We start from the raw sequence: 16,152 nt of genomic DNA on the forward strand, positions 1-16,152 counted from the left end.
GTTTTATCGCCAGCCATAAACGGAAGCGTCTGCAGCCAAAATGATAAAATTAAATTATTGGTATCGTAATCCAAGTCTAATCATCGGCATTAGCTCCAATTAGCTGATAAGTTACGCTGGGCTATTCCATGGGTATCTGAAATTTTTGGGGCATAGTCTTGCTGGCACTTTGCACAAATGACATCGTACGCTCTCTTGGGTTGGGTCCTGCTGGGGCTGCTGCTGCAGTTCAACTGTATATTGGCCTGGCAGGATTACAAGGATTATAAGGTATACGAACTGCTGCCTGAGGATGAGGGCCAGCTGCAGCTGATTCGCAAGTGGGCGCAGGAGCAGCCCGACTGGGATTTGCTGGGATCACGGCGCAGCCACAATGAGAAAGGATTGCGAGTGTTGGTGGCGCCGAACCAAGCGGAAAGTTTGCTCAAGCATTTGCAGGCACATCGGATAGAGCATCAATTGCTCTCAGATGACTTGTCCCCGCTGGTGAAGGCACAGCGTGAGGACAATCAACGCAACAAGGCGCGCTTCACGCTGCCTCTGATCGATGTCCTGGGCGCATTTTATACCCATGCCGAAATCAATGAGTATCTCGATAGTCTACCCCAACGTTATCCGCAACGTGCGCTGGTCAAGCACTTCGGCTGGAGCTACGAGCGTCGCCCACTGAAGCTGTTGACCATCACGAATGGCGATGGACGGGCGAACAAGCCGGTGATCTTCATCGATGCTGCGATGCACGCACGCGAATGGATTGCACCCTCCCTTGCTCTGTACATCATTCAACAGCTCTTGGACAACTATGCAGAGAATGCGGATCTGCTCAAGGACTACGACTGGGTGATTATGCCGGTGGTCAATGCGGATGGCTATGAGTTCAGTCACACGGACTCGCGCTATTGGCGCAAGACTCGCAAACCCACCTGGGATCCCGAGAACATTGGCACCGATCTGAATCGCAATTTCGGCTATATGTGGGGCCTCGAGGATGGCGCTTCGCCGGATCCTTCGAACGAGACCTACCAGGGCGAGCACGCCTTCGATCAGCCCGAGTCGCAGGTGGTACGCGATATACTGCTGCACTATAGCGACCGTTTGACATTTTACCTTTCGCTGCACTCGTATGGCAACTACCTCCTGCTGCCCTGGGGCCACACAAGGTGAGCAGAGAGTCCATGAAAGGTTACTGAAAAATTATGTAGATAAGGAAACTAATTGGGCTACATACTCTTATCATTCACTTATATCATCGATCTATAGATAACAAAACTTCCCTAATAAGTTGACCCTTTTCAGCTCTTTGCCACCAAATTATGATGAAATGATGCAGGTAGCTGATGCGGGTGCCATGGCAATCCTTTATGCTACGAATGGCATTTACAGTTATGGCAGCGGCTACCATTTGATGTACGCGACCTCTGGAGATTCCACAGACTATGCTGTGGGCGTGGCCAATGCAAGTGTTGCCATCACCATGGAATTGCCCGCTGGCGGATTTCTGGGCTTCGATCCCTGGGTATCGCACATCGAGGGCATTGTGACCGAAAGTTGGGTGGGTGTGCGTGCCATGGCCCTGGAGGTGATCAAACTCTACCAAAACGAAGCGCAAACAAATGTTCATTAATAAACATTATTTTTCTAGAGAATTTAAAATTGTTAACTTGTTTATTATTTGAATGGAGTTGGATATATGTTTGAAGTTCCAAGGAGCTCAATCACTACTTGGATGCAATCGGCTGTTAATATTGTTGTCATGCACCCTTTATAGACATTTTGTACTTCCTCATTGATAAAAGGCGTTATATAGCCATATCCTGATTTATAGGTCTTCCAACTATTCTCCACATTCTCAAACATGTTTCAGTAAGACAAAGTTCCTCTTAAAGATGTGTTGAGAAAACATTGATAAATAAATTAGAATCAGTAGAGTGGCTACATCATCATGTCCAGCAATAATCATTATAATTGCATTATTATTAGAAACACACAAGCATAGTATCTACTACGACACTATTAAAATTATAAACGTTCTTTAGTTAGATATACTATCAGCTTGGTATGTGCATATAGCAGTCTCAATTTCACTATCTCACGTTTTATTCCTTAAGTTTTTAACACATATCAGAGTGACCAATAAATGGCTATCGATGTTTTCATTGATTTTACAACCAATTTGTTGATAATTTTTAGTGTGTCTCTTAACTTTTAGGTTGCACACTATTAATACCGTTTCTGATTGGAAATCAAGCTTGGCTATTGTATAAGGCTGTTCAGTTGTTCATAAGTCGACAAGGTGTAAACATGAAGTTGATTTTATTGTTCGCTGTGAGCTCTTATGCTATAGCGCTAAGCTATGCCAAGGATACTTTCTATAATGGGTGAGTGTTTGCCTGTAAAGTGAATACCTAATTAATCATAGATCAGCTTTAAGATGTATGAGGTCTCCATGATGGATCGGCAAGCTGGACGGCGCTTGGACTATTCGATGCTGGAAAATAATAATTCGTACTACGAAGTCTACTCCAGAAATGGAGCATCTGCTCATATTCTGGTGCATCCCGATGCGCAAGCAGATATCTTAAAGCTGCTCAATGCCAATATGATGAACTATAAAATTGTTCATAACGATGTCGGCTTATGGCTCCAACGTGATTTTGAAATGAATCAAAAGTTACGCAATTTGTACCCTTACCAAGGAAAGCTGGGCACAGAGCGGTATTACTCGCATGATGAGATCAATCAGTTTATTGAGGACTTGGCCAAGCAGAATCCCACGCGAGTTGAGGTCAAGACGGTGGGCAAGTCCTTTGAGGGTCGTTGGTTAAAGACGATTCGGATCACCAATGGAGACGGACGGGCTAACAAGAATGTCATACTCGTGGATGGTGGCTTCCATGCACGTGAATGGATCTCACCGGCTGCCGTGGTTTATGGCATTAACGAATTGGTCAACAACTACGAGGCGCATGCTCAGCTATTGCAGGACTACGACTGGGTTATTCTACCCGTAGTCAATGCGGATGGCTATGAGTATACACAAATCTCTCCGGATACGCGCATGTGGCGTAAGACTCGTCAGCCAAGCAGTGCAGATTGCATTGGCATCGATCCCAATCGTAATTTTGATTTTCACTGGAATGAAACTGGTGCCTCCTCGGATCCGTGCTCCCAAACTTATGCGGGACCAAAGGCTTTCTCTGAACCTGAAGCAATTGTTGTGCGTGATCTGATACACAGTCTGGCGGATCGTGGCAAAATGTATTTAACAGTGCATTCCTATGGAAATTATATACTCTACCCCTGGGGCTACATTGAGTGAGTAGCTAAAAAGAATTAAGAGTTATTTACTTAGAATTCGGACTTCACAGCTTACTCCCAGACACCTGGGAGGATCTGGATGAGGTTGGACGTGCCGGTGGAGATGCCATTAAAGCAGCTACCGGCACCGTTTACAAGGTGGGCTGTTCTACCCAATTGATGTATCCAGCTGCCGGTGCTAGCGATGATTATGCCTTCAATGCTGGGTTCCCAATATCATTCACCATGGAACTGCCCGCTGGTGGCGCTAATTATTTCGATCCTCCACCTGCGGATATCGATAGGCTAGTCAAAGAGACCTGGGTGGGTATTGTGGCAATGGCTCAGAAGGTGGTTGAAAAGTATCCACTTAATTAAAGCTTTTGAGCAATAAAAAGCAAAATTATTACAATTAATTGATTTTTGATCTACATGTACTAATATCACATATTGGTTGGTAAAATTTTAAGCTTGATTTCTCTAGGGAATGATTTTAAATTCTTTAAACAGTCAGAATTAGATTAGATAAGATTTTGAGTAGTCTATAAATCCGAATAGTTAAAAAAAAAATAGAAGATTTTCCCTGCTTTGCAGATGATAAGAAAGAAATATAATGGGAATCTAATCCAAATCTAATCGAAATCTAATCACCAAAAACTAGAGTGCTTAATAGTATGGGTTTTACACGAAATACTCTAATAACAATTATCTATAGCTTGGAATTAGATAAGATTTGACTTGGCTATTTAAGTGAAATGCTTGCGACACGTGTGTCCATTACTGAGTAGAGTCATGTCGCGTTTGGGTGTTTTGTCGCTGCTGCTTGGCTTGGCACTGGTTGCTGCCGAACATGACTACGATGGGTGAGTCCATGAAGGATATAGTGATATAGTGTGGAACAGTCTTGACTTACATCCGATTGCCTGCAGCTATCGCATCTATGAGCTGAGGCCGGCCAGTGCTGAGCAGGGGGAGCTGCTGTACAAGCTGAGCCAACAGGGCTACGACTTCCTTAATCTACGTCGTTTGCTGGGACAGCCATCACGGGTTATTGTGAGTCCCGACCAGTTGGAAAACTTCGAGAAACTGCTCTCGGAACAGCAGTTGAGCCACAGTGTAATTAATGAAAATCTGGGTGCCACCATTGCCGAGGAGTTTGCCCAGCGACAAGTGCAACGGCGTCTGTCGCCCATCTCGGGCAAGGGCCGCCTCAGCACGGACCGCTATTACACACACGAGGAGATCACCAACTATATCAATGACTTGGCAGCTCGTTATCCAAGCCGTGTGCTCCTCAAGACTGTTGGATGGTCATATGAGAAGCGTGAGCTGAAAACTATTACGATAACTAATGGCGATCGTCGGGCCAACAAGAAGGTCATTTTCATGGATGGTGGCTTCCATGCACGTGAATGGATATCTCCGGCAGCTGTGCTGTATGTCATTGAACAGTTGGTAGAGAAGTTCGATGAGAATGCCGAACTGCTCAAGGACTATGACTGGATCGTTCTGCCGGTGGCCAATCCAGATGGCTATGAGTACACGCAGACAGGAACCCTAGCTCGTTTATTCCGCAAAACTCGGCAGCCGTATAAGCTTCTGGGCCAGACCTGCTATGGTGCTGATCCCAATCGTAACTTTGACTTTCACTGGAATGAGGAGGGCGCCTCATCGAATCCCTGCTCTGATACCTTTGCTGGGCCGGCGCCTTTCTCGGAGCCAGAGACGCAGGTGGTGCGTGACCTATTGCACACGTATGCGAATCGTGGCATTATGTATTTGACAATTCACTCCTTTGGCAACTACTTACTCTATCCTTGGGGATGGACCTCGTACGTCATTGGCTAACATTTATTTCTATTGCTTGACTAATGAAATTTATATTTCGCAGAGAATTGCCAGAAACTTGGCAGGATCTTGACGATGTGGCTCGTGCTGGCGGTGATGCCATAAAGGAAGCGACTGGAACTGTTTACGCGGTGGGCAGCTCTACCAATGTGCTCTATATAGCTGCTGGTGCTAGCGATGATTATGCCTTCTATGCTGGCTTCAATGTTTCCATTACCATGGAGTTGTCTGGAGGTGGCATAACAGGATTTGATCCTCCTGCCAGCAAAATTGACGAGTTCGTAACGGAGACATGGATTGGCATTCGTGCCATGGCCGAAAAGCTTATAGAAAAATACTAAATATAATCCGTTAGCTCTAGTCAAAAATGTTTGAATAAATCGACGGTCGAGATAAGATTAGATTGGAGTACTCTTTCATACAAGTTAAAACGCCCAAGATCGGGGTAGCCGACAAGAAGATCTTTGTCGATCTGCGCTTATACTCCATAGAGACTCCAGCTTCAAAGACTTACGAAATATAAACATGATTTTCCATTTTCAGTTTAGGGTTTAAAATAGGTTTTATATAGCGTCCTACTATGCGATTCTAGCTTAGCTTGCAGCTCATTACGACTCTGTCTAATCAGTCCAATAATTACGTTAGTGTTATTTATGTTCTTTTCTTTATGCCAATAGTTCATTATTTTGACAACCAATTTGTGGATAATTTTAAATGTGTTTCTAAACGTAATTGGAAATCCAACTGGGGTGTTGGGTATTTATAAGGTGGTTCAGTTCTTACAAATTGTACAAGCTGTAAACATGAAGTTGATTTTATGGGTAGCTGTGTGTTCTTATGCTATAGCGCTAAGCTATGCCAAGGATACTTTCTATAATGGGTGAGTGTTTGCCTGTAAAGTGAATGCCTAACTAATCGTAGGTCAGCTTTAAGATGTATGAGGTCTCCATGATGGATCGGCACGCTGGACGGGCCTTGGACTATTCGATGCTGGAAAATAATAATTCGTACTACGAAGTCTACTCCAGAAATGGAGCATCTGCTCATATTCTGGTGCATCCCGATGCACAAGCAGATATCTTAAAGCTGCTCAATACCAATACGATGAACTATAAAATTGTTCATAACGATGTCGGCTTATGGCTCCAACGTGATTTTGAAATGAATCAAAAGTTACGCAATTTGTACCCTTACCAAGGAAAGCTGGGCACAGAGCGGTATTACTCGCATGATGAGATCAATAAGTTTATTGAGGACTTGGCCAAGCAGAATCCCACACGAGTTGAGGTCAAGACGGTGGGCAAGTCCTTTGAGGGCCGTTGGCTAAAGACAATTCGGATCACTAATGGAGACGGACGGGCTAACAAGAATGTCATACTCGTGGATGGTGGCTTCCATGCACGTGAATGGATCTCACCGGCTGCCGTGGTTTATGGCATTAACGAATTGGTCAACAACTACGAGGCGCATGCTCAGCTATTGCAAGACTACGATTGGGTCATTCTACCCGTAGTAAATCCGGATGGCTATGAGTATTCACAAATATCTCCGAATACGCGTATGTGGCGTAAGACTCGGCAACCAAGCAGCAGGCACTGCATTGGCATCGATCCCAATCGTAATTTTGATTTTCACTGGAATGAAGCTGGTGCCTCCTCGGATCCGTGTGATGATGGGTATGCGGGACCAAAGGCTTTCTCTGAGCCTGAGACAATTGTGGTGCGTGATCTGATACACAGTCTGGCGGATCGTGGCAAAATGTACTTGACAGTACATTCCGAAGGAAGTTATTTACTCTACCCCTGGGGTTATATTGAGTGAGTAGCTAAAAATAATTCGGAGTTATTATTTGGAGTTTTGATTTTCCAGATCTCTACCAGACACTTGGCAGGACTTGGATGAGGTTGCGCGAGCAGGTAGGGATGCTATTAAAGCAGCTACCGGTAACGTTTACAAGGTGGGTGGCTCTGCAATACTAATGTATCCAGCTGCCGGTGCTAGTGATGACTATGCTTTCAATGCTGGTTTTCCCATATCATTTACTATGGAACTGCCCTCCGGACGCAAAAATCCTTTCCATCCTCCACCTACGGATATAGATAGGCTAGTTAAAGAGACCTGGGTGGGTATTGTGGCAATGGCTCAGAAGGTGGTTAAAAAGTATCCACTTAATTAGAACATTTGAGTAATAAAATGTAAGAAAGAGCAAAATAAATAAAAGTATTTGATATTTTCAAAATTGGGATTTCAGGTGGAACGATTCGGTGAGAATGTAAGGTGCGACAGATTTTATGAAGTATATATAATCTCCATCAGGTTGTATATAAAATCGTATAAAAGAAGCCGAGAATGATTGAAATATGAATTCAATTATTATTCAAGTAAATAGTATATGTGTTGATTCTTTAAGTTTTTTGCTCTGAACCAATTTCATTGCACGAGTATCATGAAAGCAAAATGAGAGCAATCTCTTCCATCTGCTCAATATAATAGATTCCAATCAGACTTCGCCTCGTTCTCTTGCTCTATGCTTCATTCTACTGATAACCTCTCAGTTTGAGTTGATTACTTTTACGAATTTTTTAGTTTTCACTAAGTAGGCACTGTGTTTAGATGAAAATTTTGTGGTTCTTTGTTTGCTGTCTTTGCATAGCGCTAAACTACGTCGACTGTGGCTTATACGATGGGTAAGCGCTTGGCTATTAACGCTTTGGTATACTTAACAAAGCAATGCTTTTATTTTCAGCTTTAAGATCTATGAGCTGGCGACAACAAATCAAACGATTGGCGATGGCTTGGACTTGTCAGAGCTGAGCAGAAATGAGTCGTTCTTTGAGCAGTATTCCATTAGTGGTTCACCTGACCGCATGATGGTACATCCCAAAGCGCAGGCGGACTTTCTACAGTTGCTTCAAATACACAACATGAGCTATACGATTGTTAACCATAATGTGGGCCTAAAGTTGCTCACAGAATTCATTACTAATAGTCTGCTACGCCGTATGTACCCCTACCAAGGCAGGTTGGGCACTAAGCGGTATTACTAGCATGATGAGATCAATCAGTTTTTTAAGTGTACCAAGAGTGTAACAGGGAGATATGTTAATGGTTGCGTTTGCATATGGCTTTAAGACCGACGGAAAGCTTAGCGATAATAGAAGCCGAATGAATGCACTTATCTATATAGTATATATGTATATATTGCTTCTCCAGTTAATTGTGCACGGTGCTTAAAGCAACACTTGAATAAGCCCAGTTAATTGGCGTGGCGATAACTGAAAATGTAAGCACGCAACGCACAGCAGGCGCTCGGGCCAATGAGGCAAGTATGTCACTGCTGGAGCAGTCGCAGTTTCAATGATGCCATGCTCCATGGGTGGCACCTATCAGCAATTGAAATGGAACTTCACACACACACATACACGTATATAAAATATCATTGGCTTTATTTGCTGTATTTAGGCCTTAATACTTCTGAATGACCTTCTCGGCCATGGCACGAATGCCCGTCCAGGTCTCGGTGACGAAGGGCAGTATCTGTGCGGTGGATGGATTAAAGCCAGTGCCGCCGGCGGGCAATTCCATGGTGATGGAAACGGGGAACTTGGCAACGCCGAAGGCATAATCATCGCTGCCACCGGCAGCGGCATAGAGCACATTCGTCGAGCTGCCCACAGTGTATTTGGTGCCCGTGGAGGCCTTGATAGCCGCGGCGCCAGCTTGTGCCACCTCATCATGGGCGCGCCAGTCGGCGGGCAGGTCACTGAACAGAACACAAAATAGAGAAACAGAGAAAGTCAACTAAGAGTCGGAGCTACGCGTTGCACTTAATGCACTCACGATGTCCAGCCCCATGGATAGAGCAAGTAGTTGCCATACGAGTGCAGCGTCAGGTAGAACTTGCCACGGCCCTTCAGGCTGAGCAGCAGGTCGCGCACTAGCTGCGTCTCCGGCTCGGAGAAGGCCGTTGTGCCCTTGTATGTGTCGGCGCACGAGTAGCTGGAGGCGCCCACCTCGCCCCAATGGAAGTCAAAGTTGCGATTGCCGTCGGTGCCATAGCAAGCGGAGCTGACTGGCTTGCGGGTCTTGCGCCACATGCGTGAGTTGGTGTGGGTGTATTCGTAGCCATCGGGATTGACCACGGGCAGAATGACCCAATCGTAGTTCTTCAGCAGATCAGCATTGGCCACAAAGTTCTCCACCAGCTGATAGATGACGTAGAGCGCGCCGGCCGGGGCAATCCATTCGCGTGCATGTATGCCAGCATCCAGGAAGATCACATTCTTGCCGGTCTTGCCATCGCCATTGCTGATGGTAATGGTCTTCAGGTCGCGATTCTCGTAGGATTTTCCAGCCGTTTTGACAGTGACGCGGCTGGGATAGGCCTTGGCCAGCTCGTCCAGATATGCATTGATCTCGGCATGACGATGGAAGGCAGTGAAACTGATGCTGCGCTTCGTGGCACGCTGGGACATCAGACGCTGGGTCTGGTTCTCCAGCTGCTCCTCCTGCAGCGTGCTGCCCACGTTGTTGTCAACCACCATGAAGTTGACAGCGAAGCGTCGCAGCAGCTCCTCAAACGATTCCTGATCCTTGGGCTGCACCATCACACGCGTAGCCACATCCAGGGCACGCGGCATATCGAAGAAGTCGTAGTCCGCATTGTTGGCCAGACGCAGCAGCAGCTGCTTCTCGAAGTTGTTGCGTGCATAGATGTCATAGATCTTGTAGCTGTTGAGAGTTGCCAAGTTAATTGTGCATTGTGCTGATGCAGCCACGCCCCCCAGCACTCACCCATCGTAGCTTTGCGCAGACAGCGCAGCGACGCTGCACACCAACAGCAGCAGGCAAGTTTTAAGAAACATTCTTTCTGATTTTTTTTTTTTTGTGCTCCGTTCCGTTCCGGCCCAAAGCGTCTATTAAAGTGTAATGCCTCAGCTGTTCTCTTTATATACTGGCAGCCGATGTGCGGACCACTTGACGTATGCACAACGCTCGCGATTGACAGAAAATAGTAGCCAAAGCACGATCAGAATGAAAATCTTATCAGTCTTATCGAATGCTCTGTTTGTGTATTGTGTCAAATGCTCGACTGACTGCCATTTGAAAATCTCTCATAATTTATAGTACACAGACGCTAGATGACATTCGATAATCACTCTAAGTTCATTGATAACAGCCAATAGCATTGGCCAACCAAGCAAAGTGATGCAATTTGTTGGACTGAGAATGAGAGAGAGGGAATGTGGAGTCATAGAGAAGTATATGACTGATCTTAGATTTTGCTTTTGGATGGGAGCCTTACCGGGGTAAAAGGTGGTTTAATGCCTGACTAGTCCTCTGCTTATATATATTTTTAATTTACCAAGTAAAAGATTTTCTAGTTGTGTTCTAGCAGTGGTCATAGCAACATTTTGTGATAAATATAATATTTTTAAAATAATTTAAAGCTAGTATTAAAATTTAATTAATTTATTTTATTTATAGAATATTTATTTTATGGGTTGATGGAATATATATAGAATATTTTTAGTCATAGAATATATCAGAAATTTTTTCTATAACACATTTTAGTTGTATTACTATTTTTACGTTGGCTTTATGGACTATATAAAACTTGAATTGTCAATAAGCAACAAACCAGAAGAATCTGCTGTACTTGGCTTCAGTAGTGTGTTATGGTTATTTTTATACCTGTTCGCTCCTTATATAAATGGCTAGAGTTATGTTCATTGATTTCAAGTTATTCTCTGCCAGACATCTCTATGCAAGTCTCATATAGCCGCAATACAACTCTTCACTTGATTTTGCAATAGATAACCCTTAAAATTTGCCTTGATTTGAGCTATTCGTACTTTCATTCACTTGCTTTGCTCTTGCCTTCGATCTTTCTCAAGTTTTCACACTCATCGCTGAAATATTTGAAGTAAGCCTTTGGCAATTTATTGACTGCATTTCTGATTGGTAAAATCGTTAAAAATCTGAATGTCACGCGTCTTCTGTTGTCTATCGCCAATTTAAGTCGCTCGTAAATATGTCGCTCGAGACTTGCGCAAGGCACCAAACATTGATTTATATATTGCCTCTGACTTTGTTTAGTTGTTTGCGACTTCTGCAAGTTTTAATCATTTGCAGAGTGAAGCTCTATCAGTTTTGTCGAACTGACTTGTGGTGCACTGTGCAACAAAAAAATAATAAATGTTGAAAATAACATCGTGAAACAGTAAGAAGTTGAGTGCACAAAATACCCTGTAGAATGTGTCATAGAATTGGATATAGAAATCTCTTAAGATCAGCCCACAAATTTAGTAGACTTGGAGATTCTTAACATTGTTCTAAAGAAGTGCTGCATATTTAATACCCTATAAAATGTGTCACGAGATAAAATTGGAGTTAAAATAATAGATCAACTATTCTAGAGAACTAATGCATACGAATACCCTGTAAAACTATGTATGAATTAGACTCTAATTAGGCCTTGGTAAAGAGAAATATAGTTTTAGATCTTCTTCCCCTATAAATTTCTGTTTTTTAATAGATTTATATACCCCTCGTATTAGTTATTCACAGGATAGCTGAGTTCATAAAAAAATAACTGCTGTCTACTTTTTCTGTCGCGCACACAAAATATATTTGAAAATTTATTGCATTTCATGCGCTTTTCCATATTTGTCTGCATTTGTAGGCAGTTTTGGTCAACAACTTTTGCCGGCTGCTGCAACACCAACAAAATAGGACATGCAGTCAAAATAACAACAACAACAACAACAACAACAGCAACAAAAGGGTAAAAGTTGCTTACTTAAAACTGACAATGAGCGCATGGAAATGACAAAAAACACTGCGGAAACTGTTGGCTCGTAATTTTTGAATGGCCCATTGGACGCGACAGTCAGTTTCCCTCCACTTTCCCGGCGCGCCGAAACTAAGCCAGAGTGCGGAAAAGTTTTGATATCCTGCAGGGAAAAAGAGCCGAGGGGTGTGATAGATGAAAGGGAAAGAAAAGGAGAGTGGAGAAATCGAAGGGTAGATATATCAAGCGATATATTGATAAATCAATGTACCGATAGACCTTAGCTTAGGCAGAGCTCCTTCGAGTACTTAGTACCATTAAAATGAACTGATAGGATATCAATTAGTCAATCATGCCTTCAGTTTACGAGCATCGCCTACTGCACGTGACTGCCAGCGAGTGTGTGTAGAGTTTTTGGTCGTGTTTTTATATTCATATTTTCTTTTTTGTTTTTCCCACAAACTTTCGGGAAAAGTTGTGCCTGTTCTGTGTATTTGCATTGACAAAAGAAAATGCGGCATTGTTTGCGATTCGTTGTGCGATTTGTTTTGCGATTCATTTGCTCTCAGACAATGCACAAATTATTTGCTAAGCTGCCTTTAATGTGCTCTGCACGACTTTAATTGAAATGGATCGCCGACTCAGAGAGGCTGTGACTGAGCCAAATCACTCGTAAGTAGTTTTGAAAATTCATTTAGAGAGTCATTTGCATAAATATTCGGGCAGAAACGATACGAAAAGTTGTGCGGCGGCGGCGCTCTTTAATTTTCATTTTGCATAAATTAAAAGCCGAATGTCATGGCAATGACTAAGCCCACAGTGGACCAGCTATCGTTCGCCATGAACTTGCGGCTTTATTGCTCTATTAAGGGCCCCCAAAACCCCTTTTCTCTGGCCAGCGTAGCCGTTCAGAGTGTCAAAAATTCTGCCACATAACAGCGGTTAAGAAAGGGGGAGAGACAGAGAGAGAGAGCTGAAAGGGGTTGAGTTTGACTTGGAAGTTGGTGTTGCGCAAAGATTTTAATTAAAATTCATCTTCACATTTAATCAAATCATGGCAGTGCCAAGACAGAGCGAGAGCGAGAGAGTGAGAGAGAGAGAGGGAGAGAGCGAGAGTGGGACCTGCCACTGACATCGACACTCGTTTCTAATTAAGTGCGAAAAATCGTTAAATGTAAAATCAAATCGTGCAAAAAGTAATTGAAGAACTCAACTTGAACCACCCGGAAAAGGGGTGTGGCCCCTCACCAACCCCACCCGCTCACTAAACTGTTTTCCATGGCTTGAACTTGACGATGCCAAGTTGTAAATTGAGTGGAGTATTTGCTGTTGTTGTTGTTGTTGCCATTGTTGCTGGATTAAGGCCACAACACAATAGCGTACAGCTTGTTGGCGGTCTGTCGAGGGAGTGGGGACCGCGTGGGCGGGGGCAAAGGCCGGTGGTGTCAAATATTTACAATCTATTACGTGCACGGATGTATTTGTAGTCAGGTGTTAAGGCCAAACAATTGGCTAATTAAAACAAGCGCTGCCTGTGGCCAATTTTCTTAATTGGCAGCTAAAGGCATTATGTTTCGCATATCTCAAGAGCTTATGTACAATGTTTCAGCATTCAAGTGTACTCAGAATGGGTAATATAAAGATTTATTAATTATATAGAGAATATTGAGAACGTGTAAAGCATTGCGAATCTTTATAGACTCGAATGACAGGAAATAAATAAACTTTTCCATGTGTTTTTTATGAGCTCCAACGAATAGAATAGCGAATTTTATGTCTCTAGGATAGATACTGGCAAAAGTGTCGTAATATGTGTGTAGATTGAGCTCGAGCTGTCCATGTTTTGGGTCTATTGTATGCAGATTGAAAGTAGTTCATAATTTGGGAGCATCTAGAGTCATCAATAATAATAAAAGACTCGTTAATATTTCATTGAAGAACTTTTCTTTAAGAGCTTTTCTTAAATATCTCTGTTCGATTCCTCTTAAACTATAAATAGAATCTCAAGGGTATTGTTTTGCTTTGCATATGACACACTTCTGAAACACCTACAATCACACACGCACACACACACACACGCACAGACATGCAGTCAGACTGTATACAGTGCCTGCAAAGTGTCTATGACAAATGGATGGCTGTTGGCTCAGACAATGGAAAGGAAATTGTGGCATAAATTAAAATGTTCTGCACTGAGATATGCAGAGACGTTTTAATTGCACTGAACGGATTTATTGAGGGTTGTAAAGAGAATAGATGTACATATATATGTATTTATATACATATTTATATGTAACCACAAATTAGTTGCTGCGAGCTGATTGTGTGGCATCAAATGTTATTTGAGAAATTAAGCTTTAATTAAGCCAAGCAGGTAAGCCAAATGAAAGCATTTAAAAAACAAAAAAAAAAAAAAGAAGAAGAAGAAAAAACCAATGCAGAAAACTGAAAACAAACAAAATGAAAAGCGTGGGGCAAACAGAGAAAGCGCAAAGCAAATGACAAACGAACAGCAAGCACATACAACACACACTCTCGCACACACACACACACACTTGCACACTTGCACACTCGGAGGCAAGTAAGTCGTATTAAATTTAATTGGATTTGAGTGTTTACCAGTGGCAGAAGCCGTCGGCAAAGCCACAAGCACCAGCTGAAGCTTTCCACATTGCTCTTAGCCAAGCCCAATGCGTGCGACCTACTTTTTTTTTTTTTTTTGTATTTCTGCCTGTGTGTGTATGTCTGTGTGTGTGTGTGGCAGAAAAAATTTCATACATATCACAGGTAGCATGAGGCTTAAGCCGGATTTTATAGACTGCCAGCCAACTGGGAGAAACAAGCGAAAGCAAAAGAAACAGCAGAACGTATAAAGTGTTGTAACAAAAGCAAATATTGCGTATACGCCAAGGCAGCCGTAAGCCAGAGACGCGGCCAGTGCCGTTGTCAACGCTACATCCTGGCCAAGCGACCAATTAGCTTTACAAGTAAATACACATGTGACAGCTACTTCATATGGTTATGCATCAGCTCTATAACGCCTGATTGTTATTTGTCGCTGCTTGAGCTGTTGGCTATATATTTTCGACACTTTTACCAACTCAAATGTTTGTATATATAAATTTATAAAACAAAGCACCTATTATCTCAATAAAAAATATACTTAAATAGAATAAGCTACAATATTTTTGTATCTTTTTTTTTTGTATGAATAAATAAAAATAAAATATTTCTTTTATTAAACAAAAAATTTCATGTAATGTTATCTATTTAAAAAAATTGTTTATTTATCATAAATAATTTTTTAAAAAGTTTTTTCTATTTACTTTATTTTTTTAATGTGTTTTTCATTTCGATTTCATAAAATGAAAATTCATAAAACAATTTCATAAAACAAAAAATGTAATGTAATGTTATCTATTTAAAAAAATTGTTTATTTATTAAAAATAATTGTTTTTTTAAGTTTTTACTATTTGCATTATTTTTTAATGTGTTTTTCATTAAAAATGAAAACCACAAATTTGTGCATAAAATGAATTTTTACACTTATTTGTTGATAAGTTTAGATATTCCGCTGTTCACATGCAATTGCAATTTTGAAGTGTAATATCGAGTAACATTTTTAGCATGCAAATTTGATAAATCACCGTCATTATAACGCCATCAATCAAAATTATGCCAGCGGCTTCTCCCTGTGTCTGTGTGCGTGCCAGTGTGGGTGTGAGCGTGGGTGTGTATGAAGTGTCTAATTGAATAACGAAGCGTGCAAATTGAGCCAATGTCTAACTGTCTCCCTCTCCCCCTCTCCCTCTTCCTCACTCCCTCTCTTTCTGTCTACCCGAGCTGTCTATCTGCGTCTGCTATCTGCCTATTTGTCTGGTGTCCTGTGCCTTGTCCTTGTCATGGCTGGCATAAAAACCCGTTAGCCGGCAGCAGTTAACGACACATCCGCTGGAGATTTAGAGAAGACTGAGAGCTGCCTCCATGAAATCTACAATGTCTGCGGCTTTGGGGTAAACCTTCGCCTCGCTTCGCCTCGCCTCGCTTTATTTCTAATATGGAACTTGAATTGAAATTTTCAGCAGAAGTTCGAGGCATTAACAGAGTTTTTTAGTAGTGGCAGCAGCGGCAACAGTGAATGCAAATGCAGTTAGTGGGTTTTAGCCGGGTTTACCGTTCTTACCAGCTTTGCAACAGCAGCACTTGAATCTAG

General features: G+C 42.4%; 6 protein-coding genes across 6 annotated transcripts in view; 5 read left to right on the plus strand and 1 right to left on the minus strand.

Annotated features, from left to right (window-relative positions):
- smid (nuclear valosin-containing protein-like smid) overlaps positions 1-16,152 on the plus strand; it is a 76,243-nt gene that overhangs the window by 18,850 nt on the left and 41,241 nt on the right. The window lies entirely within an intron of this gene.
- LOC108650464 (carboxypeptidase B1) lies at positions 138-1,653 on the plus strand. Its single transcript, XM_018099606.3, has 2 exons — positions 138-1,160; positions 1,297-1,653. The coding sequence occupies exons 1-2, from the start codon at positions 178-180 to the stop codon at positions 1,622-1,624; spliced, it is 1,311 nt and encodes a 436-aa protein (XP_017955095.1). The 5' UTR covers positions 138-177; the 3' UTR covers positions 1,625-1,653.
- Positions 2,271-3,701, plus strand: LOC108652278 (carboxypeptidase B1). The gene is made up of 3 exons (XM_018102420.3): positions 2,271-2,378; positions 2,425-3,315; positions 3,369-3,701. Exons 1-3 carry the CDS (start codon positions 2,302-2,304, stop codon positions 3,673-3,675), a joined length of 1,275 nt encoding a protein of 424 aa, XP_017957909.1. The 5' UTR covers positions 2,271-2,301; the 3' UTR covers positions 3,676-3,701.
- Positions 4,041-5,541, plus strand: LOC108650121 (carboxypeptidase B1). Its single transcript, XM_030384580.2, has 3 exons — positions 4,041-4,160; positions 4,227-5,129; positions 5,189-5,541. The coding sequence occupies exons 1-3, from the start codon at positions 4,090-4,092 to the stop codon at positions 5,484-5,486; spliced, it is 1,272 nt and encodes a 423-aa protein (XP_030240440.1). The 5' UTR covers positions 4,041-4,089; the 3' UTR covers positions 5,487-5,541.
- Positions 5,921-7,515, plus strand: LOC115562650 (carboxypeptidase B1). Its single transcript, XM_030384572.2, has 4 exons — positions 5,921-6,025; positions 6,072-6,962; positions 7,015-7,330; positions 7,432-7,515. The coding sequence occupies exons 1-3, from the start codon at positions 5,949-5,951 to the stop codon at positions 7,319-7,321; spliced, it is 1,275 nt and encodes a 424-aa protein (XP_030240432.2). The 5' UTR covers positions 5,921-5,948; the 3' UTR covers positions 7,322-7,330; positions 7,432-7,515.
- On the minus strand, positions 8,569-10,155 carry LOC108652279 (carboxypeptidase B1). The gene is made up of 3 exons (XM_018102422.2): positions 9,940-10,155; positions 8,986-9,876; positions 8,569-8,908 (listed from the first exon to the last, which is right to left on the minus strand). Exons 1-3 carry the CDS (start codon positions 10,008-10,010, stop codon positions 8,611-8,613), a joined length of 1,260 nt encoding a protein of 419 aa, XP_017957911.1. The 5' UTR covers positions 10,011-10,155; the 3' UTR covers positions 8,569-8,610.

Source organism: Drosophila navojoa, chromosome 4, assembly GCF_054131105.1.
Source record: "Drosophila navojoa isolate 15081-1374.11 chromosome 4, UAZ_NAV_1.0, whole genome shotgun sequence".
Classification (NCBI taxonomy): domain Eukaryota; kingdom Metazoa; phylum Arthropoda; class Insecta; order Diptera; family Drosophilidae; genus Drosophila; species Drosophila navojoa.

What these genes read in the sequence shown, in the direction of transcription:
- LOC108650464 (XM_018099606.3), top strand. Translation starts at nt 178, where the DNA reads ATGACATCGTACGCTCTCTTGGGTTGGGTCCTGCTGGGGCTGCTGCTG. An exon ending in CTGCCCTGGGGCCACACAAG is followed by an intron (nt 1,161 to 1,296) that starts GTGAGCAGAGAG and finishes GACCCTTTTCAG; the next exon opens with CTCTTTGCCACCAAATTATG.
- LOC108652278 (XM_018102420.3), top strand. Translation starts at nt 2,302, where the DNA reads ATGAAGTTGATTTTATTGTTCGCTGTGAGCTCTTATGCTATAGCGCTA. An exon ending in AAGGATACTTTCTATAATGG is followed by an intron (nt 2,379 to 2,424) that starts GTGAGTGTTTGC and finishes ATCATAGATCAG; the next exon opens with CTTTAAGATGTATGAGGTCT. An exon ending in TACCCCTGGGGCTACATTGA is followed by an intron (nt 3,316 to 3,368) that starts GTGAGTAGCTAA and finishes CGGACTTCACAG; the next exon opens with CTTACTCCCAGACACCTGGG.
- LOC108650121 (XM_030384580.2), top strand. Translation starts at nt 4,090, where the DNA reads ATGTCGCGTTTGGGTGTTTTGTCGCTGCTGCTTGGCTTGGCACTGGTT. An exon ending in GCCGAACATGACTACGATGG is followed by an intron (nt 4,161 to 4,226) that starts GTGAGTCCATGA and finishes GATTGCCTGCAG; the next exon opens with CTATCGCATCTATGAGCTGA. An exon ending in TATCCTTGGGGATGGACCTC is followed by an intron (nt 5,130 to 5,188) that starts GTACGTCATTGG and finishes TATATTTCGCAG; the next exon opens with AGAATTGCCAGAAACTTGGC.
- LOC115562650 (XM_030384572.2), top strand. Translation starts at nt 5,949, where the DNA reads ATGAAGTTGATTTTATGGGTAGCTGTGTGTTCTTATGCTATAGCGCTA. An exon ending in AAGGATACTTTCTATAATGG is followed by an intron (nt 6,026 to 6,071) that starts GTGAGTGTTTGC and finishes ATCGTAGGTCAG; the next exon opens with CTTTAAGATGTATGAGGTCT. An exon ending in TACCCCTGGGGTTATATTGA is followed by an intron (nt 6,963 to 7,014) that starts GTGAGTAGCTAA and finishes TTGATTTTCCAG; the next exon opens with ATCTCTACCAGACACTTGGC.
- LOC108652279 (XM_018102422.2), bottom strand. Translation starts at nt 10,010, where the DNA reads ATGTTTCTTAAAACTTGCCTGCTGCTGTTGGTGTGCAGCGTCGCTGCG. An exon ending in TCTGCGCAAAGCTACGATGG is followed by an intron (nt 9,877 to 9,939) that starts GTGAGTGCTGGG and finishes AACTCTCAACAG; the next exon opens with CTACAAGATCTATGACATCT. An exon ending in TATCCATGGGGCTGGACATC is followed by an intron (nt 8,909 to 8,985) that starts GTGAGTGCATTA and finishes TGTTCTGTTCAG; the next exon opens with TGACCTGCCCGCCGACTGGC.